The following is a 24,045-nucleotide window of genomic DNA, read 5'->3' on the forward strand; positions in this document are numbered from 1 at the left end:
TGTGTTGGACTGCAATGCTATTGTATTGTTCATTTACTATAATCCTCCCATGAGGCATGGAAGAGATCTCGGTACACGACAATGTCTACGTCTTTGTCGGCCCTTTTTGTCTGAGAACCTTCAATGGCGGCCCCTGATGATGGCTGGAAAGCCCCCACCGGCTGTCGGCCCCCCGCTGGAGGTATTTTCCTCCTCCTCATCTGCAGAAGGACGGTGTGGCGATCATACCTCAGATGGCCAGCCGGTCTCATGTCCCACATCATATCATATAGCTCCCAGTAGCGGCTGACAGGAGTGGTGTTCCGCACACGAGTCCACATGTTGTGTGGTTTCAACCGGATGCCTGGGGCAAAAAGCCAGCGGAGCCGGCGAATGAATGTCCAACGGAGGTTATATTCTTTGACCTGGACACCGTAGACATCCCGCAACCTCTTCAGAATACGCGTCCAACGCAAGCAGCGCTCCGGGGAGACTGCAGTCATACCTCTGCGTGGTCCGAAGCACCACGACACCAGAGACCTCTGAAACTTCTCGTCAAACAGGACTTCCAGTGGAGATGGCACGGACATCATTCGTTTCAAGCGAACTGGTTGGGGTAGACGTTTGGGCATGTATTGCTCGGCAATCCAGTAGATCAAGCATTCCAGTTCCTTCATCCGACCAAGTCTGCCCAATGCCCTGAGCGGTCTTCGCCAGAGTTTGATGTCAAAGTAGGTTCCTGAGCCCAGTATGTCTTGCAGGAAGCCGATCAAATATGCAACTCGATCCACGCAGTCAGCCTGAGCAAGTTCAGATCCCTTGGTATCTCTGAAGATGTGGGCGACGGTGCGGGCGAGATTCGTCGAGAGATGTAAGCCTTGCTGTTGCAAACTCTTCGCCAGGTTCAAGGCTTCGGCCCAGTCACCCGCTTCGAGCATGATTCGTAGTAATAGATTCCCAGCATGAGCTTGTGCTTTGGCGTCGAATTCCCCGTCGTTCAGAATCACAAGTGTTCGGTTTAGTTGCAGCCAATCCTTCCTCCGATAGTATTCAGCCAGCAGTCTTTCCTGTAAGTCTAAATTCTCAAACACTTCATGGTGCAAATCATTGTTTATCAGAGCTTGAACCATCTCCCATCGTCCAGCATTGCAGACCTTTCTCATAATTCGGACGAACGCAGAAGCTCCGGTGTCGACCCCGAGATCATCAAACTTGGTGAATCGGGCTTGTAGGGTAGCTAAATCTGGCGCGGTCAAGGCCGCTTGGCGGACGGCCTGCGGCCCTACCTCGATCAAGCCTATCATTCTCAGGCTGTTGACCGTAAATTCGAATGAGAATGCCCTTGTCGCAAATGCTCGTGCCACAAATTGGTCACTGAACTTTTTCGGGTTGACCCCGAGTGTCTTGCTTGCAACAATATTCAAGGACTCTGGAGACAGACCGGTGATCCTGCTTCTCTCGCGTGCCCAGAAACGACGAGCTTGCGCTTCGAAAGACGCCCCCGCCGAGTTTAAAGGCAACAGGAAACTGCTGAGCTTGCCATGGTGCATCACCAAGTGAGTGAGAAACGGCTCCAACACCTCAAACCTTGGGGGTAGGTCCCCTTTGGATGCCAGAAAAGAGTGCATCATGAATGCGTCGGCAGACCGATCTTGCTCCCAAAGGCTAGTTGCGACGTCGCTGTAGATTTGAGTCTTTGGCACCATCTCGTAGACCCTGCAAAAATCTTTGAGGGCATCGGCCGACTCCGAATGGCATGCAGACTCAAATATGGCCACTAGATCGTCACGACCTCGGTAGTGGGATGGTAAGAGAAAGGCTGCAAAGTCGACCGCTCTTTGAGGCGCATCACCCTCCAAGGCCGCTCCTACAATCTCGGCGAAGAGCGCAGGGCGCTTGAACTTGGCGCGTTTAGCCACCTTGCAGAGCGACCACAGAAAATGATGGTCGGCGGCACCAGCGGAAAGGAAAATTTGCCAAAGCGGGTTGACTTGAGGATTTGTATCATCAAAGCGAATTGCCTTGCCGCGATACTGAAGCCCTCGCCATATCGCCTTGATGCCGTCATGGCCATTCTGGAGAGCTTGAGCCCTCAGCAAAGTACGCCACAGGTCAAGGTTTTGGCGAGCCGGAGATGTGTCGACAAGTCGGGATCCTATTCCAGAAGCATGGCCCACATCTGCCTCGAACAACAACTGTCCTTTGCTCCGAATTCCATGGATGGACGCGTCTTCCAGAATCTGCTCCCATTCCGTGTCCGTATCAGCCGGAATGTGGCTATTTGTGGATTCGTTCTGAAGAACATCATTGGAGTATCCTCGTCGGAGAGAATAGGTGGTATATGTTGATCCTGGGCAGGGGGCCCATTGCCGTCGACGGACCAAGGCCCGCGTCTGTTCAGACTGTGCGGTAAACAAGTACCGGACACTGGCCACCGCCGAGTTATGAGATGCTGGTAGTCGACATGGTATCCTCGGGCGATGCACAAGACGTCTCCAGGACAGTCTCATGTAGCATAGACCAGAGGACTTGTAGAGGCCTTGCCGCTCGACAAAATGATGCTGCGACCGACTGTGGACAGGATAGAGCAGGACAGGCACGGCGACGGCGATGTGGCAGTTTTTGGACGATGGCCAATGTGCTTGCACAGAATTGAAATGGATCAGGCGATGGCAATTCCGGCGATACCAGCCCATCACGTGAGCGCAGTCTTGAGTCTGGAGTCTTGGCTTGGCACGAGCTTCCAGTTCCAGTTCCTGCGCCCAACTTCAACCTCAATGTCCCGGAAGCTCATCTCACCACCGTCGTCGACCTCTACAGCCCTTCGTCCTCGCCGCAGCTCCTCCGTCACCCAATTCATCGCTAAACCGACAAAATGGTCGCGCCTACAGCTGCCCGCATGATGCAGGCAACCCGCGCCCGCATGTTCAGCCAGTCGCCAGCTCAGAGATGGGGGTAAGTCAGTTGTCACTTGTCCGGAATCTGCCCCAGCACAGCATCCTGGACTGATGGCCGGTCTGCTCCCTCTGATCTGCCGGTGGTGCTGACTTCTTGCCTTGACAGATTCGTCCAACGCGAGAACCGAGTCCCCTACTACCAACGCCTCTTCCAAAACCATGATGGAAAGCGACAATGGTGGAAGGTTAGTGAGCCTTCTTTATTTCTACTGCTGGACCGAGACACGTTGTTGCGTCGATTTTTGGTGCGCTATTTGGCCCTGGTTGTGCAGACCAACTCGGTGTCAATCCCTGTTGAGGGCAGATCATTTTGCTTGCATAGGTGACATGGGTATCTACAACATGAATTGGCGTGTTGGCCTGAATGCTGTGGTTGCGACCGGGATGCGCAGTTTTTCCTTCAATGCATTCATCAAACGTCTTGAATGCAGTTGCTAACATGGTCATTTAGACTCACCGGAGCCCCTACATCCTCTACCCATACTACACTTTGTTGATCGGTGGTTTCTCATACTCGCTGTACGGCATGGTCCGATTGACCCTTGGTCACAAGACAGTCTGGTAGAGTGACTAGGAACGATGGAGATATGGGTGGAATCGATCACAGGTCCTATAGAGGCCGTGGATTAAAGACCTTGTACATATGCAGGAGCCAGAATCCAAACAAGTCACTTGAGATGATTCTTCCGAGTTTTGGCGCGCTCTCATGGTATTGTCCATTTGTTGTCGCGTTTGTGTTCTCTACCGATCCACAATATCAGGATGCACGAGGTGGTGAAGCCACGGTTCTGATGATTTGTGCCTTGCTTTCCTGCTGATGTGTAGGTCTAGCGGCCCTTTTGCTCATCACGCCACACAGTCCGCATCAGAGCCTCATGATCAGCGACACGATCCCCAAGTTCGCCGGTCCTACGAATGGCAGTCTACGCCTACACCACGTTGATCAGAAGTTCTCGGTGTTCTCGGACAAACAGCTCACATGTTGGTCTCGACGTCGCCCCGTGACCATCTGGACAAGCTGATTGGCCCATGTCCCGGAGATTGATGCGAGCCCGTCACCAAATGCGATATCCAGACTGGATCGCTTAGCAGCGAGCATGGATGGGGTTGTTTGACCCTATTTGACTCCTGGACAGCCTCCTCCAGCGAGGCCACACCCGTCGCCGCATGCATTGATGACCCTCGACGTCTCTGCTCCTCCCATGGGCTGGAGTCCTGGACAGGCCAGATTGCTGCGAGGGTTCGAACATCTCACTCGCACAACTGCAGATTCGTCTTTAGATGAATCCGCACCCACATTCAGAATGAGGACTTACTTAAGGGCGTGCATGACGGCTTCGGCCTCCCGACCTGAATGCATCGACTCCTGACGACCTTGAATAGACAGTGTGTGACTAAGTTGATGGCCAGCGTGGAAGCTCCTCCTCCTCCAACTTGAAGATGATTTGCCCCTTTCTGGCATTTGGGTTACTCTTTGCCACTGCTGCTCTAGCATCTCCTTTGCCTCTACCGACGCTCCAGAAGCGTGATGTACCCGACTTCGTGCGGCAATATGGTACACAGTATTCCCTATTCCCCCGAAAGCCTGAGCCCACGTCCAACCGAGACCAAAATACTATTCACGCAGAGAGACCGTGTGTGCATGCCCAGCTAACATGATGATTGATCGACGACAGCGCCGGTAGCATACCTCCATTCGACAGAGGCCTACTTCCCCAGCGACATTGGGTCCCACCTAGCACACACACGGCCTGAAGACAGCTCTGGCGCCGTGCTCACGCTGCCAACGTCGTCGTCGCCGTTGACGCTCAGCAACCTCGACGAGCTCAACGCGTTCGCCAACTCCGGCGCCGACGTGTACCTGACGTCGAAGGAAGGGATCGAAGCCCTACCGGCCTGGTTCCAAGGCACGCGGCCCTCGGCGGACGGCACGACGGGCGCGTCGACGGTGGCGAGCGCCATCGTCACCGTGGCCAAGGCCAACGACACCCTCGACGCCTTCTACTTCTACTTCTACGCCTACAACCAGGGCAACTGGGTGCTGGGGTCTCAGGCGCTCGAGTTCGGCGACCACGTCGGCGACTGGGAGCACACGATGGTGCGCTTCGTCCACGGCGTGCCGCAGTCCGTCTATTTCAGCCAGCACTCGGCCGGCCAGGCCTTTGCCTACCCGGCCGTGCAGAAGGCTGGAGGGCTCCGGCCCGTCGTCTACGTCGCCAAAGGCACCCACGCCAACTACGCCATGCCCGGCCCGCACGACCACACCATCCCAGGCCTCAACACCCAGCTCGGCCCGCTCACCGACCACACGGACGCCGGTGTCTTCTGGGACCCGTTGCCCGGCGCCCTGTGCTATGACTACAATATCGCCGACGGGTCGTTTGTGCCCTATACCAACGCCGCCACCGCCACCGCCACCGCCACACCCCCGTCGGCCTGGCTCAACTTCAACGGTCGTTGGGGCGATAACCAGCTCCCGGACTCCACGAAGGGCCAGCTCGACGTCTTCGGCCAGAGAACATATGTCGCTGGCCCGACGGGGCCGAGGGACAAAGATCTCGCTAGGAAGGGTGTTTGTCCTGATGGTCATAGCTGCGTCGTTATGCCTGTTTTGGTGCCCTGAGTGCCTTGAGGAGGAGAAGGAGGAGGAGGAGAAGAAGAAGAAGGAGATGTGCAATAGGGGCAGAATGGCTGAATGTACAGCATCGATTTCATCAGCGATCTACCACGACTATTATACTACCACTTCTAATTTAATTCATTTCTACTTGATCAACTACGAGCGTTCGTTCTGCATGGAGATAGACATGGTTCACATTTAAAGAGAAACCTCCCTCTGTTATACGTCATTAAACTATCTGAATTTATACTCTGCACAGAGTAGTGCAGTTTATATACTACAAACCCATGTACCCAAGTATGCTACTGAACATCAACCACACTTCCAAACCATCCCTTCAAGGCCGTCGCCAACACGCCGGGCAAGTCCCGCACGTCCCTCACGACCAGGTAGTACGGAAAGGGGAAGTCTTCGAGGTATCTTTTGGTGCGGACTCTCATTTCCACCGGTCCGCCGTCGGCCGCGGGCGCGGCGGTGGGATCGGGCTCGAAGACGGCCTGCTTGAGGTCGAGGATGGACTCGGGCCCGGCGTCGACAATGACAAAGACAATGACGATCTTCTCCGACTGCGCCTGGCGCACGAGGCGGGCGACGGCCTCGTGGTCGGAGCAGTGGCCGTCGCTGACGATGAGCTGCAGCTGCCACAGATCCTCCGAGGCCAGGTGGCCCTTCTGGCGGGCGTCGCGGAACAGCTGGATGCTCTCTTGCACCAGGTTGCGCACGTTGGTGCCGCGCTGGGCAAAGCTGAAGGCGCGGAAGACGCTGGGCCCGGACTCGGCGGGCGAGAAGGGCGTGCCGAACGGGTGCGCGACCGTGATGTGCGCCTGGTCGCCGAACCCGACCACGCAGAGCTCGCCCACCTCGAGCATCGACAGCGACTTGGTCAGCATCGCCAGCGTCTCGAACGCCAGCATGTCCGCGCCGGACTCGCTCATGGATTTGCTGTCGTCCACCGCGATCATGATCTGGTAGCTCCGCTTGCTCGGCACCGATCGTCGCATCCAGATCTTATCCCGCTTGTAGCTCGACGCAATGTACGGGATGATGCGCTTGATGTTGAGCCGCTTGCCGGTGCGGAAGTCGCCGCGCAGCTTGGTCGCCGTGGTGGGCGACAGAATCAGCCGCAGCTGCTCCGTCAGCACCAGCGAGAACTGGTGCGTGACGGCGGAGCAATGGTTCCACAGCTGGGCCGCGTCCGAACTGCTGGTCGGCGGCGATGGCGGCGCTGTATCATGCTGTTCGAGCTCGAGATGCTCGATTTCCGGCGCCAGATCATCCGACGCCGCATCGGCCTCCCGCGCCGGACTGTCCTGCTCGTTGTGACGCGGTTCGTAGCCCGGGAGAAACCCACCCGCCCCTGTTGACTGGGGTCCTTGGGGCTGAGCCTGCCGTCGATGGAATCGCTCCGCAATGTTCTCTGCTACCTCGGGCTCCGGGGCGTCGGGAAGGTCTGTATCTTCGTTGACGGGCAGCTCTTCATCTTCAATCGCTCTGCTCTGGTCGAGGTTCTGAGCCTGATCCGCTGAGGCGGCCCCGAGCGCTTGTGCCTCCCCGTCAGCTTCGTCTTGGACATGCTCAAAATCGACATCCGCCATGTCCACATCCCTGTCCTTGTCTTCCTGCCGCTGCTCGTCCGACGTGGGGAGGATCTCGCGGCGTTGATGATACTGGTCCAGGACATCAGCCAGTTTTCTCAAAGCTTCGTTTGGTCGATGTTCGATTGCGTCGGCTCGACCGGTGCCCTGTTCGACGGCGCCTGTGCCGGTCTCGCCCTGCTCTTGGTTTTCTGAAGCTTTGCCAGGCTGTGATTGCTGCGGATCTGGCTCTTTCTCAGATTCATTCACTCCTGGGATCCCTTGTTCCTGATCGGCAGCATCCTGGATTTCGTTGGCCGCTCCAGATTCGCCGCCCGCGGTTTCGTCCATCTCTTGACCCGTTTCGTCTTCACGGGTGTCATGATCAGGTTGCTCTTCATCTTCTTTCTCTCCAGGTTGATCCTCCATGATCTGGTCGTCCTGCGCAACCCCGTTCTCGGGTTCGTCCTCGCTAGACCCTATTTCTTCACTGTCATCACCAACATCATCCAGATGCTTCTCCGGCCTCTCCGGCTCATTCTCTCCCTCACCGTCAATTTCCTCTTCTGCGGCCTGGTCAATATCGGAAAGCTCGTCCATCCCGTCATCTGAGATGTCATCATCCTTCGTTTCATCTTCACCGTTCAACTGTAGTTCGTCTGGGAGGTCCAATGCCTTCTCATTGTCGAGATGAGGATCCGTATTTTCGGCTTCAGGTCGTTCCGCACCGTCGCCCTCATCAGTACCTTCCTCTTCGATTTCGTCTTCCGGCAGCCCGTCCATTTCCTCGCCTTCTGGTTGCTGCCCGTCTGCTGCTGCCTGATCATCCGATTTCTTCCCTTGTGCCTTGTCGTTCTTCATCTCTTTGTCCTTTTCCGATTCGTCCTTCATATCATCCCACATCTTTTCATCTACGGCTGAAGGGTCGAGATCGTCGACTGAGCCGGTCTCCTCGTCCAGTTCGTTGTCTTCTTCTTCATCTGAACGATCTTCATTTTCATCTTGGTTGGATTCCTGTTCACCTTGATCTCCCATTTCGCCTTGCAGATCGTCATTACCCATGTCGACGGCATCTTCAGCATTCTCCATCTCTCCGTCTTCCTCCTCTTTCTGCCCCGACTGTGCAAGCTCTGATAAGTCCTCGTCATCCTCAACATCCTTGCTGATGTCTTCGGCACCTTCACCTTCACCGAGCCCGGTTCCACTCTCGAGTTTACCAGATTGTTCGTCCCCGCCAGCGGACTCGGATGGTCGACAGAATCCCTGGCTTGCAATGGTGGTGAAAGATCTAGCCAGTTGTAGAGCAAGCTGGTTCGTTTCAAGGTGGACTGCCGTTTGTTTACGATAGAGATGCTCCTGGATGTGATAATACTGTTCAAGGATGGGAGTCGCCACAAGAAGCAAGTTGCTGACACTCGCAAGATCATCCCCTTCCAAGGAATGAAGCTTTTCAAGTAAAGATTTCAGACCTGTGCTGATAGTTCTAGCCTTTAGGAAGCGAATTGCACGAGCAACATGCCTGTCGAACTTTGAAAGCCAGCCCGGGTCTTCAACCGTGTTCGGTAGGCCCTCTTGGGAGGAAGACAATGTTTGCAGGGCCACGAAAATCTGGTCGAGTAGTATTCGGAGGTCATGATCGAAGGATTGCAGACTAGAGTCACTGGTGCCGTTGATCGTTCCATTTGGAGTCTCGGGCATCTCGTAAGTCCAAGGGATGATCTGCTTGAGAATAAAATCGGCACGAGGCTCCTTGACTTGCCATGCTTTCAGTGATGAGCGAAGCTGTGAAAGGACTCCCAATGCCCGAGTTTGTAATGCAGCTGCATGTTTGCTCTGCAACCCCAATGGCATCGAGGGGATTTCCTCAAGTTGCGTTCTTAGGTCTTGGGTCTGACCGCCGTAAGACCTCATTGACTCGGTCAGTTCCTTGACATCAAGATTGGCATGCTGTGCTTGAAACCGCAGGATTCGGCAAGCCAATGTCAAGATCTCAGAGACCCATGCGAGACGTTGGGCAAGTCTTTTGCTCTGCCCAGAAGTCTCGGTAGCACAAAGCTCGTTGGGAGACGACGTCTGGAATGAGCGCAGAAGCGACATCTGATCGCGTAGCTCTTTCAGTTCTTCGGTCGACACGGCGATGTTCTGCCGTTGATGCAGAGTCAGGAATAGAAGACCTTCCAGTAGCCCGACACTACGATTGATCTCGCCTTCGGTGAGGTCGTCGGAATGCTCGACCCGAGCAGCCCGAACTTGCGACATCGCGTCGAGAAGATCGTGGAACGCGTTGTTGGCAGAAGACAGGACGGGGGAAAGTTCGTCCAGTGAGAAGCTGGCCAAAGAAGAAAGAACAACGGCTGTCGACGACTGTGTTTCGAGTTCAGAGGTGGGGAGATTCCTCCTGATGCCCATCTGGCCGACTGCTCTCATAGTGTCCGCAAGGAGGCGTCGCTTTCTCTCTTGGAGATGGCGGACCAAAGCAGTGTTCTCTTCTGTCAGTGTCGGTGGTGTTTGCGCTCTTAATTCCTTGATTGCTTCGCCCAGGTCTTCGCGAAAGGACGACAGTTCGACGTGAGGCTGAAACTCGACGCTGCTGCTAGAATACAGATATCGCATGCTTTTGACGGCTCCTAGTGGGTTGGTCACACGTTCAGGCCGGGCACCCCAGTCTGGAAAGATTCGTCGGCACTGGTCTTGTGACCAAACGATCGTTCCCTCTTGGATAAGAGGTTCACCCAACATGCCCACAGCTTCTTCTGGGCGGACTTGCACCCTGGTGTCCTCCGATGGCTTGAACACGGTGATGGCCTGATTCAAAAGGTCCCGATATTTTCTGACAATCTTGAATAGTTTGTGATGTGACCGTCGTGCACTGTCACGAAGTGCTGTCACGTTTGTATCTTTCCAGCTGGCCAACTTGATCTGCTCTGTCAAGGCCTTCTCGAGGTGCGCACGGCCGGCGTGGTGGATGGCGTCTACGTTTGTTTCGTACCGTCGATAATGCTCGATGACATTGGCCACGCAGTTGCGCACAGGTAGCAACTGCTTTTCATGTCTGGTGAGATTGTCCAGCAATCGGGCTAGTGTACCGAGGAGTCTCAATCGGGAGGAATATTGGCCGACTGTCGTTGTTTTCAGAAACTCTTCGAGGGTTCGCGCGAGTGACGTGCAGTATGCCTGGTTCTCGTCGTCGGCACCATTAGCGTGCATCCTCGTTGAGTTGTAAACTATCGCTTCGTATGCGACGAAGTACCAGGCTTGCGCATCTTGCTCGTGTCTGTGTTGCTCTTCATCGAGGAGGCGGGACCAAGATAGCAGCTCCAAGCGTCTCCAGCTAACAATCAGGGCGGAGAGTTGCTCAAGGAGCGGGCTGACGGACCACTCGCGACTGGCAATGCTCTGCCATTGTGACACAATTTCGTAGAGCTTCTCGGTTTTCGTTAGAAGCTTTGCGAGGGGATCTTTGATGGTCAAATGCAACACCTCTCTGCAAAACGAAATAACCTCCGCGGGTACAGCATGTTCTGGCCATCGGTCCAAGATTGTTTGGAACCTCGATTCGACTTGGCGCACCAAACTGAAAAGCTTTTGACTCTCAACCACGTCGCAGTCGGTGTAGATGTTGAAGTGAGCAGGAGACTGGCTTGCATCAAACGCTGCCAGCTCAGATTCCATCTTGAACAGGATTCCAGGCAACAAATCGGTCAATGCTGCTCCAGGAAGCTCGCACTCGCTCGCTTCCATCTCCGAAATGGTCGTCATCGCATGCAGGATGTAATTCTCCAGCGCCTGCGTAGGGTCCTGGACAGTATATATCTTTTGATGTGCGACCGCCAGTTTCACAGCCACCGTGCGTGCCTCATACTTTCCCTCACCATGGCTGGTGTCTGTTCCGGCGTCATCGAATTGTGGAAACATTTCATTCATCTCGCCGCTTTCACTCTCTTCGTCTTTCTCGGCATCACCACGATAGGTGTAGTAGCGAGATCGAATTTCAGAGTCAGCTTGAGCGCTGGTAAGGCGAGCTTTCCATTCGCCATAGAATTCGTCGAGTAGGGAGAGTAAGCCGCCAGATAGATCCCAGTCTTGCTCCATCATGAGGCTGGTCATGCCAACGTACTCGAGCCAGAGGAGCCGGAGAACAGGTTTAGACATGGCAGGCGCATTCCACGCCAGAAGCGCTCCTGGGCCGGCGCCCAGCATCGGGGTATGCCCAACAACGTCCTGAAAGACGGCCCCTGTGCGGGTTAGAGTAGCTCTTGTCGACTCAAGCTCCAGCCCAAGGGATAGCATTCTCAAAAACCACACGATCGGCTTCACAAAGTCATCGTAGGCTCGGTGAGAGTGCTCAAGGCGCTCAATAACAACGGCGATGTTTGCCTTGCTCTGCTGGCTGGACCAATGCTCCAACCACTCCGAACCGCCTGGTATAGTAGAGCTGACGGACTGGCCCGGTGTCACCAGGTTCGCAATTCTGGTGAATATCTCTTGGAGGCTTGACAGTTCAGACTGGCTAGGCCTGAAGACTACCGGGGGTGAAGGGGCATCCCCTATATCACGGACTTCTTCCTCCAAAGTTCGAATTACGATACTGGTATTTTGTCCCATAACCTGCGAATGAAATATCTTTTGCCCTGTTATTCTGGAACGAAGGTCGGTTAACCTTCGTTCGTGCTGCTGAAATGCGATATTCGGAAGAACTGCGGGATCAAAAACTTTGTCTGGCACCATCAGAGTCAGGCCGGCGAGTGATGCGTTGATCAGACATGTTTTGATATCAGCCAAGATAGGAGGATCTCGAGACGCCAGAACTGGTAGAATTGGATGAAGGTAGCGCCCGAATATTTCCCGAAAGCATGCTTTGTCCTGTCCATCAAGAACAATGGCAGTTTCGGGGAGCGCCGCAAGTCTGGCTAGATCAAATGCCCCTGCAGCAAGATGGCAAGACCTGGCTTCTTCGGTCAGGAAATCATAGTGAGCCGACAGCATGCCGGAGACCACAGTCTGTACGTGCCCGATGAGGGGCAGCGTGACTGTATCGCAGGTGACTGGGTATGACGCTGTGGCCTTTATCAACGTAGATAGTTCTTCTCTCGCGTAGTCAAGCATACCCAGGGCTTGCCCCCGGACTTCACACAGCTGGCCGATGAGATACGGTCCAATATGTTGTTGATCCGCTATCACAGACGAATCGAGAGATGCAATCTGACTCAATGACGCAGCCACCGACGTCTCGTCTCCGATCGTGAGTAAGGTTCTTTTTGATTCAGGTATGAACATTTCGAGTAGATCCAAAAGCGTAGAATGGTTCCGTCGCCCATCCAGCTTCAACGCCTGATAAGTGAAGTTGAGCACCTTTTCATATTTTCCTTCCAGGAAGAAGCCTCCTTTTGACTGTTGTTCCAGCACTGCCACAGCTTCCTGCAGAGCCACCAGGGACGTCTCCGGTTGGTCGGACTCGACAATCGAAACATAGGTGTCTTGAAATTTAGACCTCAGCGCCGACAAAGAAGCCCTGGACTGGGGTAAAACCCGACATAACTGATCAAACCTGGCAATTAACCCCTCTAGCCTCAGTTGTGTTTCAAGCTGCGATGCCGATCTTGCTGTCTTGGGCTGGAACGGCTGCCACATGCGTTGAAGGCCCAAGCCGGTCTTGAGTCCGCTGTTTTGTGCTGAAAGCATGTGCAAGCACTGTAGAAACACGGACGCTAGGCCTGGGAAGCTTACTGCCACGGATCGAGCAAGTTCGGACCCGAGTTGCATGTACGCATGCAGTAAGGCAAACTCCAGCGTTCTCGTATCAAAACGGTGCACCACGTCCTGCGCGAAAAGAAGTACCCGCTCCATGGCGTCTAGTAAAAGCATGTCTAACCCGAAGGCAGTCTCAAGGTTCGTAGACAGCTCAGAGATAAGATGGTTCGCAAAGGAGGCAACTTGGGGAACCATATCCAGCGCCTTTTTGCGATTGCCAACCGCAGTCGACTTTTGAAGAATTGTTTGCCCTTTAAATGGAGTTGTCAGAGTGGCAGCGGAAGCCTCACTCAATTTTGCTCGGACGTCTTCGACACGCCGAGAGATATACCATCCTCGAGTCAGGATTTGAGAAGAGATATGGCGCGAATTCTCAATGTCAGGCAGTCTGTCGAGCAGTAGCCATGGTTCGTTGAGTGCGACCAGTTGGGGAAGTCGAGTCTGGGCCAGATAATCAGGGGATGGAGCCAGATGCCCGAAATTCTGGGAAACGACAAATTCTCGCTTCTTCAATTCCAGCGTGAGAGTAGAGCTAGTTGTACCAACAGGCAAATGGTCCCGGTTCTCCAGTGCTAACGCTATCTCTTCCACGGATAGGTTGTCGGCGAAAGATTCGATCACGGTCTGTAAGGGATCTTCACTTGTGGCCTCAACCAACTGTCGTAGACGAGTGACTGCCGAAGCATAAGGATACTGAACCACTGGTGCATCGGCAAGGTCCCGTGGTACAACAGGCATGCAGATCTCCAATGATCGGTTCCGCATTGCCCGGGAGAGTTCTCCATACTGTGGGTCCATGGTTAAGAAGATTCGGAAATCGGGGTGTGGCTTGATAAGTCTGGTGTCACTGCCAGCGTTGTGCTGCTCGCTAACAGCAAGAAACCCGTCCGGTTCAAGCAGTGAGTTGAGTCTGTCTAGGACAGATGGGTTGCACAAGTTTGCGTTATCAAGGACGAGCCACGAGCCTCGCTCCAAAGCATCAATAAGAATGCCATCGTTCCAGACAAACCGCGAGAGGGAAGCGTCGGTCGAATTGAGAAGGTGTGACAAGTCAGCCATGGAATCTTCAACCTCAGGCAAGACATCCAGGGTATGAGATAGGAGCTGCCGCAGATGAGACGGGTCAGTATTGTCAGATCCGAAGCGCTCCCATAACCCAAACAGTTGGCTCTGGACCGATGTCGGACTCCGATCCCTCATCGCAACAACCACTTGTTTTCGGACAGCCTCCCTGGCTTTGCTCTGGCAGGCAACCATGTCGCGACGGACGTCATATTGCTCAAACCCACCCACAAGATCCATTGTATCCACATCGGCATTCATGGAAAATTCAACAAGTTCCGCACCGGACGCAGCAGCGAGAGAGCGAAGGAGTGAAGTCTTCCCAGAGCCAGACGGCCCAGCAAGAATTACTGGCCACTTTTGGTTGATGGCTGTGATAACAGATTTGGCCGCTGGGAGGTGTGCAATGGGGATGGTGCAACTAGGGGCCTTGGTGCGTTGTGCCACACTGTCCCTGGCAAGGAAGGAAGTCCCTACCTGCAGAGACGTTGGGGTCAAGCTGCTGTAGAAGCTCTCCGGAGGCGCAGACGCAGTATCCTGGCGGGTCAGCTCGAATACAAGTTCTCTTTGTGCAGTGCTGCGGAAACGGTCGGCCACAATAGTACGAAAGTGATAGGACGGAACGAGCGTCGGCTGATCTTCACACAATCTCAACCATCGATCAACATCACGGAGATTCAATTCCCATGGGCCTCCTTGGCTGAACATTGGGGCATGGGAGATCACATGCTCGACTTCCGTGACTGACTTTATAACTGTGCTTAGTTGCTCTGCCGGAATAGTCGGGAACTTGTGTTGACAAATACGCATCAGATCTTCTTGCTGGAAAGAGTCCGCATAGACCACAGTGAAGCGGTTGACAAAGGAGGCTGGGAGACCTTTCCGTCCTCCACCCTGCTGATGGGGGTTTTGCGCGGCAAATAAGGTGAAATCCGGGTGACACGCGAATGACATGTCCAGCTCAGCAATATAAACTTCCCGGCGGTGGTCGAGGCAAGAATTGAGACCTTCCAGAACAGATTGAGACGCCAGATTCATCTCGTCCAGGAGGACCCAGCCGCCAGTTTGCATTGCGTTCAACAAAGGTCCATTCTGCCATGAGAAATTGCCCAGTCGTTCGTTTTCAGAAGGGGTGTCTGCACCAAACAGATCCATCAGGTCAGTTTGATCGGACAGATTGATACGGGTAAATTCCTTGCCAACGGCACGAGCAAGCGCAGTCACAATAGCAGTCTTGCCCACACCAGGACTTCCTTCGAGGAGGATGGGTCTTGACATCTGCAGTGCGCGTACAATTCTCATGGTATTCTGTAAAGTTGTTGGAGCGTCGAACACAAGTCCGGGGTCCTGTGGGGGCCGCCCTTCAGAGCGGCACAGCGAGAACGGCCCGACGTGGAAGCCCTCGACAGTTGTCCTCAACACCGGCGTCGCTTGGTAGTTCTCGTCGACATCGATCTTCACCAGAGTCTGGAGATATTTCAAACATCTTCGTCTTGACTCGTAGAGATCAGCAGTTCCACTTGATGTCATGCCCGCAGGGTTGGCGCCAAGGGAGTCGACATAGACCATAAACGCGCCCTGGACAAGAGCAGTCGCCTCATCAAGGAAACTGGCACGATTGATAAAGTCTGCCCACGCCAGGAGATTGCGTAGCGGGATGGCTGTCGATGAAGTATTGTGGAAGCTGCTCCGGAACCAGACGGCAAAGTCGAGGATGGCTGGGGCGAGATGCTTTCTTGCCACGCTCAGCTTGTTCTGAACAATGGGTACTATATCTGCTTCCTGAGAAAGCGGAGGGACCCAGATCTCAGTCAGCCGGTTGCGAAGTGCAGCTGACAACTCACGTTTCCCGTAGTCGCCGCCAGGATTCATGGTAGCCAAGAATTGGAACGTGGGTTCTGCAGTGATAAGGTTGTCGACAGATCCTTTCTCTGCAAGCAGGATTGTTCGTGAAGGCTCAAGCACACTGTTCAGGCGCTCAAGCACGGAGTCATCAGCTAGCGAGATTTCATCCAACAAGAAATGCTCGCCCATCTTCATGGCTCTTACTAAACTGCCATCGGACCATTCAAATAGAGACTGGTACGCCGCAATGCTCGACCTGGTCCGTTCCACGGCTTCAGGGTCATGGATCGATTTGTCCATCCTGGTAAATTCTGCGGCTAGCTGATCGATATCGAGCTCTTCAACAGAAGAGTTGTGGGGGGAAGACGCGACCAAGAGGCGCCAATTTTCTCGTACCTGGTTTGCCAGTTCAGAGCGGTTTCGAACAGGCCGCTGTGATCCTATAAGGTCACCAGTCTCGGTATTTGTATGTGCATTGTAGATGCGAAGGGGCCGACCAAATGCGGCACTGACTACCTGGCAGATCTGGGTCTTTCCACAGCCGGTCTCGCCCACCAAGAGAACAGGCTCATTGTTCTTCAGTGCTTCGGACACCAACACGAAGAGGCGTCTCATCGCTGATGTCCACACGATAGAACCAGAGCTCTGGACAGACTCGGGAATCGCCGATAGACCATATAGTAAATTCTCGTCGATGGCCACTTTCATGGTCTCCTCGATGGCCTTCTTAACCACGGCGCGTTCTGCTGGATCCCTCACTCGCTCAGCCAAAAGCATGAATCCGTGGTTTGCCAGCTGCTGCCGATCATCGACTGGCCGCGCAGCCCATCGGAACAGGTCACGCAAAGTAGCAAAGCTATTTCGCTGCTCAAACAGCCTCGCGGACTGTCTCTGCAGTGACAGCTTTTTGTAAACGGCGACAATTTGAGTACAAAAAGATGGGGCAATCTGCGCGCGTTCTCTCAGGATCACCTCCAATTCGTCCTCAGGGATGTCATCGAAATGCAGTTCCAGGAAGCGATTCCTGAATGCTCGGGATAATCGTTTCCGTCCTCCATAGAGCCCGGCGGGGTTCTGGGTGGCAAAGAGCATAAAATTCGGATGTGGTCGAACAATCTCCTGGGATTCCGGTACCAGTAGCTCCCTGTTGTCATCAAGTAAGCGGTTGAGGGCTTCTAAGACGTCGCTTGGAGCAAGATTTAGTTCGTCCAGGACGATCCAGTGACCGCGTCGAAGAGCATCGACCAATACTCCTTCCTGGTACACCAGCTTTCCTTCGGCGTCTGAAACGTAGCTCCCAAGGTACTCCTGCAAATCGGTGTGTTCGTGGTTGTTGATCCTTACAAATTTGTTACCGGACAGTTTGGCAAGGTATTCCACCATGCTGGTCTTCCCGGCAGAGGTCGGGCCTTGCAGGAGAATAGGGAAGCGTCGCATCGAGGCCGCTCGAGCCAGGTTGACCAAGTTGCGTTCTACCGACGCTGTCCGAATGTAGTGGGGTTGTAGATCAGTGCTCAGGGGTCCTTTTTTGACCAGGTGATGCCGAAAAGATATGTATTGATCTCCATCGAATAGCAACTTCGGTTGCTGGTTGAGCAATGACTTTTTGTTCTTGATACTGGACAGGAGATGCTTTTCAAGCGAGGGGGCAGCCAGAATCTCAGAGGACTTGCTGAGCACTGTGAAAAAGCTCATCGCAAACCCCTCGTACATGGCTCGCCTCAGACCATGGCTCGCACTGTGTTGAGACACATACATGAGGCAGCGAACAAGCGACCGGATGCTAAAGTGTGGAACGTCACCCGCCCCATCTGTGAGCTTGCTCTCTTGATTGAGCTGCTTCAGATCCATGTAAGCATGGGCAAGGTCTAACGCAGCTCGTTTGTCGTTATCTAGCTGGGAGCCTAGATAGGCACGAATGATCTTCGTAAGATCATCAAGGTTGCTGTCACCAGAAGGGACATAGATTTCGGTAAAACGAGATCGTAATCCTAGCGGAAGATCCCTTTTGCCAGCATCTGTAGCCGGGTTCATGGCAGCGAAAATTCGGAAGTTCGGATGGGCAACGACGGATTCAATATTGCCAGCTTCGGTGAGAAGGAGAGCCGGCTTCTCGTCGTCACCATTGTGGAGGAGACTCACGATCTGGTCAAGGGTATCAGGAGATGCCAGGTTAATCTCGTCAAGGAGAACCCATTCGCCTTCGCGGACAGCTTGCACCAGCCTTCCCTCAACAAAAGCAAAAGTTTGATTCTTATTCCCGTGATCGATTTGAGGACGAAGTCTGTTCAGGCACTCAGAGAAGTCAGACCATCTATTGCGCAATGCCTCAAATTTCGGTGTCATGAGTTTGCGTCTTTTGTTCCCGTGGACAGAATCGGCCACGCTGGAACTGTCTGATGTGGTATTCAAGGATCCTGCAGCCATTAAAATTGCTTCGTTCCACAAGATCATCAGTCTCTGCCAATTTTGTCTGGCAATTGCTTTTGCAATGGCTATTTGAAATTTCTCATTCCGCTTTGTAGAGAACGTATCTTCAAACAGTACATTGAACTTCTCCACCAAGGGGAGGATTAATGATCTGGTAGTCACCGGCTTAAGCCCACCTAAGAGGTCGCTGGCTTCGCTTTGTTGCGAAAGATTGACCACGGTAAGGGTCTGACCTACTAGGCCCGCAACGTGCTGTACCAAGGTCGTCTTTCCGACACCTGTCTCACCAACCAGCAGACAGGGTTCCGAGCAGCTTACACCGGCAGAAATGCGACCTAGTGTTCTCTGAGCGTGTCTGGTAAGCGCAAATGGTACCTTAGTCGTCTGGCGGCGGCGATGGGCCACTTTGTCCAGCATGCTTCGACCAATACGAATCGTCAGGTTTGTCTCTGACACGGTTGTGAACGCTTCATCCAGGCAATGTCGCATTTGCTGTGGCGAAATGTCCATTTCTCGTGCGATGCAAGCAGCCACCAAGTTATGAGTATCATCATCACTTAGGTAGCCCGCATAGCAGTCGACTGCATCGTTGAAGATGTGGAGCTTTACTGTCTCTGGGAGAGCTGTTGACGCCGATTCGTGCCCGTAAACCTGGAGCCTCCTAACCGCTCTTCGCGACCATTTGAGCAGGTCCCGAAGCGATGGCGACCGGGTTTGTAAAGACTTGAGATGACGCTCCTCTTTGTATAAAGCACAGACCTGGCTATGAACTCGCATGATCGTGGTTGTGAAAGCTTCTGCAGCTGGATACCGCGAGCGAAGCAGCGACTCAACCTCTGACATTTCGTAGTCGCCAATCTCGACCAATGACCATAACCGACGACTCAAGAGCCAGGAATGGCGTGTTGATGCAATCATGGGGGATCGTTCAGCTGTTTTCAGAGTCGCGATGATGCGGAACCCATCCTTCGGCCGAATAGTCTCTTTTCGATTCGGGAGGAACAGCTCACCATTCTCAAGGATAGGACGAAGTACTCCCATGACTTCTGGAGGGGCTCTGTCGATATCTTCGATCAGGACCCACCTGCCCTGTTGTATCGCTTTTGTCAGGACACCTGCTTTCCAAGTGAAAGAGTTGCCATCAGCCGAGGATGTATACACTCCAAGTAAGCTCTTGGCATCAGTCTGCTCATTGATGTGGAGCGTAACCATGGATGACAGCTTGTTGAGCAGTCTTGCAGCCTCATGAACAAGTGAAGTCTTGCTCGAACCAGCCGGACCGCTGAGCAGAACTGGCTGCGGATTCAACAAGCAACTGCCCAGTCGATAAAGATTGCGCTTGGCTGTGCGAGTAAGGACAAAGGTCGAGGCCGAAGATTCCAAAGCACCAGAACGAGGAAGAAGAACACCGCCAACATTGGCGGTCTGCGGGGAAAGGCTCTCAGTGGTGAATTTTGGCGTCGGAGATGGAGCAGAGACCGTTCGCGACCGCTCCTGGATAACCGCCAGCTCCCTGAATACGTCCTTCCACCTCTTCTCCTCCCAAAGCTTCAGTAGACGATAGTCAATCTTCATGCCTTCCCACTGTCCCCATATTGGCCCTTTGCCGACGTACGACTCGACCATCTGGTCGGAGAAAGCGTCCGCAAAATGCATCACCACACATAGGCATTGGATGGCCAGGTACCTCAGTGGCAGAGAAGGATGGTGAAGAAAAGACGATAAGAATATGGGGGAAACGCTGTGAGCAAGAATCTCTCGGTCAACAGATACGAGTCGGAATAAAGCGAGGAGAAGGTTATGAAGCGCTTCATCGCCAATCCCAGCAGAGGCGCCTTCAACAGCATTCGTGCAAGTCCACATTGGTTCCGAATGTAGAAGGGTCTGTACATAGTGGCGAAGGTGGCCCGCGAACGGGAGGATCCTGGCTAAGGATGAGACTGTCAGGATGATGTCGTCCAAGTCACCCGAGGTCGACTCGATCCACCTAGCCACGAGCTCAGGAAATAAGATTCTGTACAGCGGAAAAAGAGTATCGACGTGTTGGGTTAGTCGGGCGGCGTGTGCCAGAGTCCTCAGGTATTGAGAACCTGTCGAATGAATTATGATGGACCGCAGTTCTGCGGGCAGTCTCTGGACGAGCGAGGCATCTTGGTCGAGTTGGGCATCAGCCCAGGAGCAGTAGACTGCAGCGTCCTCCATTGAGGTGACGCGGTGCAGGGCCCGAGAAGGTCCCTTCGACAGAAGAAGACGACTCCCTCTTGGAAGATCTTTGATCTTTTCACAGAAGAGTCAACTTGACCTCCAAGAAGTAGAGAAGTTCGCCATCCAGCATCGGTCTTGGCATCAAAAATTTTGCCAAGGACTTTAGCGCAGGCCAAAGCGGCCGGGGGGTTAATTGCTGAACTTTCCCTCTTCCGCATTAGCAGGCCGCACCCGCTTGGGCTTTCTCAGCCTCCTCAGCCTCAGCCTTGCCTACCAGGCTTCGGCCATAGCCGTAGGGAGTAGGGAGTACACAATCTACGACAGACCGACCACTGGCACTGGGTCGCAACAATAATGGCTAGGCGGTGAGGAACGAAACAGGGGTTTTGCATATAGTCCTTTTGGATCTAGTGTCCCAGAATAAAAGGCAACGAAGCACGAGAAGCACGAGAAGCACGCATGGAGCTGTGGTTGACATGTACATACAGTACCTAAGGCACGTTGTATACATGATGTGGATGGTGCATGTGCATGTGCTAGGCACCAGCAAGTAGGGGCTTAGGGGCTTAGGGCTTAGGAGGCCCTTAGGCTCCTAAGGCGTAGGGGTTCCGCCGGGGACGCCTCCCGTGCCAAGCCTTTCCCCGGTTCAATGAAACTACATATGTAGGTACATGTACCTGCACGTTGGAGGCATCTCGATCACAAGCAAAGCAGCTGCCAAAGTACTTCCACATGCGAGCCTTGCATTTCTCAATCGTTGCGGAAATCGTCAACCGCCGTTGTTGATGATGATCTGTCCTGTAGCGGCACACGATTCCTTTTCATCTTGCCACCATGCCTGGTCTTGATAGCGATCAGTCAGACCTTGACCTTCTCGCGGCCGAGGGCGTCGACGTTTCCAAGTATATCTCTCTCGCTTGACCCCGAGGGTGGAAAGTCGGCTGACTGACTTACAGAGTGCCGAAGCAATCCAACCCTGCCTCTCCCTCTCGCTCGCCGCGCGCCGGCACTTCAATTTCCCCCCCATCAGATGGCTCCCCCTCTACAGACACCTCTACACGTCCGACTCCCGATCGCACTAGGGACGGGCAGAACGCTGCAGAGGAAGAATCAGAGCCCTCTAGCATATGGCACCGGCGCCGAGCGGACAAGGGTCCGCCCGATTGGTATGTTGAGGGGCCTGGCAGAAGAATCGGCTATGATGACTTGACTGCGATCGACTGGATCTACGAGTATACAAAAGAACGCCAACGGTTGAGAAAGCTGGTTGCCTCGAACAATGGCATTGTAGGACATCTGAGGCAATTGTTCGACGCGAGCCAGGTCTGGCTTGTCCTTGTCGCCAGTGGAATCTCCGTGGGTTGTATCGCGGCATTCATCAACATCGCATCAGACTGGCTTGGAGATATCAAGACTGGCTATTGCAAATCAGGCGTCGGCGGCGGTCAGTTCTACCTCAATAAACAATTCTGCTGTTGGGGCCATGACGACTTGTCTCAATGTCAAGATTGGACACCGTGGCCGTCTGCGTTGGGGATTGGGTCTATTGGTGGGCAGTACATGATCAGCTATATCTTCTTTATCCTCTTCTCAGTATGTCTATCCATCTTCTCCGGTGAATGCACGCTAAGGTTAGTTCGACAGGTCCCTTTCGCAGTGTCAGCAGCTGTGCTTGTGAGACACTACTCGATATACGCTCGCCATAGTGGAATTCCTGAAATCAAGACGGTCCTAGGAGGCTTCGTCATGAAGCGCTTTCTGGGACTGAGGACGCTGGTAATCAAGTCTTTAGGATTGGTAAGTCCCGAAATCTACGGTATTGGTAATGAGCTCACGCCCAAAGTGTCTCGCAGTGGCCTCTGGCATGTGGCTTGGAAAGGAAGGCCCTTTCGTACACCTCGCATGCTGCTGCGCCAACATCATCATGAAGCCATTCAAGTCATTGAGTCAGAATGAAGCGCGAAAGCGAGAGGTTCTTTCCGCTGCTGCTGCATCGGGTATATCTGTCGCTTTCGGCTCGCCCATTGGCGGAGTTCTCTTCTCGCTCGAACAGCTGTCCTACTACTTTCCAGATAAAACGATGTGGCAGTCATTTGTCTGCGCAATGGTGGCGGCAGTGACTCTGCAAGCCCTAAACCCATTTCATACCGGAAAGATTGTTTTGTATCAAGTCACCTATACGACAGGATGGCACAGCTTTGAGCTTCTGCCATTCGTCCTGCTCGGCATCATTGGCGGCGTGTATGGCGGCATGTTTATCAGGCTCAACATGCTAATCGCACGTCTACGGAAGTCTTCAGGCTATCCCCTTCGCGACAGACCAACATTGGAGGTCTTGGCTGTCGCGGCAATTTCTGCGGTCATCAACTATCCCAATACCTTCATGCGAGCACAGCTGTCGGAGCTGGTCTACTACTTGTTTGCAGAATGTGAAACTATTGGCAACAACGATATATTTGGTCTCTGCAAGGCGACAACCGCCGGAGCCTTGTCGATGGCATGGCTCTTGATTGCTGGGTCGATCCTGGGATTCCTCTTGTCTAGCATCACGTTCGGGTTACAGATCCCAGCTGGGATCATACTCCCGTCTCTGGCCATCGGCGCACTCTATGGACGTACCCTCGGTGTCCTGATGGAGCTCGTGCATAAGCACTTCTCCGGGTCTTTGGTGTTCGCAGCATGTGAACCCGACATGCCCTGCGTGATTCCTGGCACGTATGCTATTGTTGGGGCTGCCTCAGCTTTAGCCGGTGTAACACGACTAACAGCCTCGATTGTGGTGATAATGTTCGAACTAACCGGCGCACTCTCCTATGTGTTACCGATCATGATTGCCGTCCTGTCGGCCAAATGGATTGGTGATGCCCTATCTCCGCGTGGAATCTACGAGTCCTGGATTCACTTCAACGATTACCCCTACCTCGAAAACAACGAAGACGCAGATATACCTCATGTTCCCGTCGCCACCGTCATGACAAGTGTAGAGGAAATGACCTACTTGGACGCCACTCGACCTTATTCGGTGGAAACTCTGCAGCGCATTCTGCGGACCACTACTTCCCGTGGTTTTCCTGTTGTGGCATTCAAGGAGACCACTGGTAACCTGGTCGCTGATGAGCCGTTGAGCCCGCATTTCCTGCGTGAGAATACCCTGCTTGGGTATATATCTCGGGTTGAACTTTCCTTTGCACTGGAACAAGTCACCAATCCTGAACACAATGTCTCCGGACCAGGTCTGAAACATGTTAATTCAGATACCCCCTGTTATTTCACTTACCGGTCCGACCTAATATCATCTCAAGGGATAGACTTGCGACCATGGATGGATCAGACCCCAATCACTTTGAATGCGAATAGCTCGCTGCAACTGGCAGTTCACATGTTCCAGAAACTTGGGCTGCGGTACCTTCTTCTTGTTGATCGTGGAGCTTTTCGAGGCATTCTCACCAAAAAGGACGTTTGTTACGTTCTGTCGGCAGCTGAGGGGGGCGAGAAGGTCGGAGCTTTCATCGCAGGCGCTGGAGTACTTCGGGACCCAGGCACGGACAATGACATCGATGAAGCCAGGGGGCTGCTCCAAGGTGAATCAGCAGTGCTCGATCAACACGAGAGGCCGGGTTAA

General features: G+C 53.7%; 5 protein-coding genes across 5 annotated transcripts; 3 read left to right on the forward strand and 2 right to left on the reverse strand.

Moving 5' to 3' along the window:
• Window positions 1-29: 29 nt before the first annotated feature.
• Window positions 30-2,675, reverse strand: A1O3_02210 (uncharacterized protein; the record flags this gene model as incomplete). The annotated part of the gene is made up of 1 exon (XM_007732353.1): window positions 30-2,675. One exon carries the CDS (start codon window positions 2,673-2,675, stop codon window positions 30-32), a length of 2,646 nt encoding a protein of 881 aa, XP_007730543.1.
• Window positions 2,676-2,854: 179 nt separating this feature from the next.
• Window positions 2,855-3,501, forward strand: A1O3_02211 (uncharacterized protein; the record flags this gene model as incomplete). The annotated part of the gene is made up of 3 exons (XM_007732354.1): window positions 2,855-2,934; window positions 3,043-3,121; window positions 3,388-3,501. The coding sequence occupies 3 exons, from the start codon at window positions 2,855-2,857 to the stop codon at window positions 3,499-3,501; spliced, it is 273 nt and encodes a 90-aa protein (XP_007730544.1).
• A 987-nt stretch (window positions 3,502-4,488) lies between these two features.
• On the forward strand, window positions 4,489-5,559 carry A1O3_02212 (uncharacterized protein; the record flags this gene model as incomplete). Its single annotated transcript, XM_007732355.1, has 2 exons — window positions 4,489-4,570; window positions 4,613-5,559. 2 exons carry the CDS (start codon window positions 4,489-4,491, stop codon window positions 5,557-5,559), a joined length of 1,029 nt encoding a protein of 342 aa, XP_007730545.1.
• A 299-nt stretch (window positions 5,560-5,858) lies between these two features.
• A1O3_02213 (uncharacterized protein) lies at window positions 5,859-20,420 on the reverse strand (the record flags this gene model as incomplete). The annotated part of the gene is made up of 1 exon (XM_007732356.1): window positions 5,859-20,420. One exon carries the CDS (start codon window positions 20,418-20,420, stop codon window positions 5,859-5,861), a length of 14,562 nt encoding a protein of 4,853 aa, XP_007730546.1.
• An 837-nt stretch (window positions 20,421-21,257) lies between these two features.
• Window positions 21,258-24,045, forward strand: A1O3_02214 (chloride channel 3; the record flags this gene model as incomplete). The annotated part of the gene is made up of 4 exons (XM_007732357.1): window positions 21,258-21,325; window positions 21,380-22,016; window positions 22,068-22,220; window positions 22,267-24,045. The coding sequence occupies 4 exons, from the start codon at window positions 21,258-21,260 to the stop codon at window positions 24,043-24,045; spliced, it is 2,637 nt and encodes an 878-aa protein (XP_007730547.1).

This window comes from Capronia epimyces (assembly GCF_000585565.1).
Source record: "Capronia epimyces CBS 606.96 chromosome Unknown aczIQ-supercont1.2, whole genome shotgun sequence".
NCBI lineage: Eukaryota > Fungi > Ascomycota > Eurotiomycetes > Chaetothyriales > Herpotrichiellaceae > Capronia > Capronia epimyces.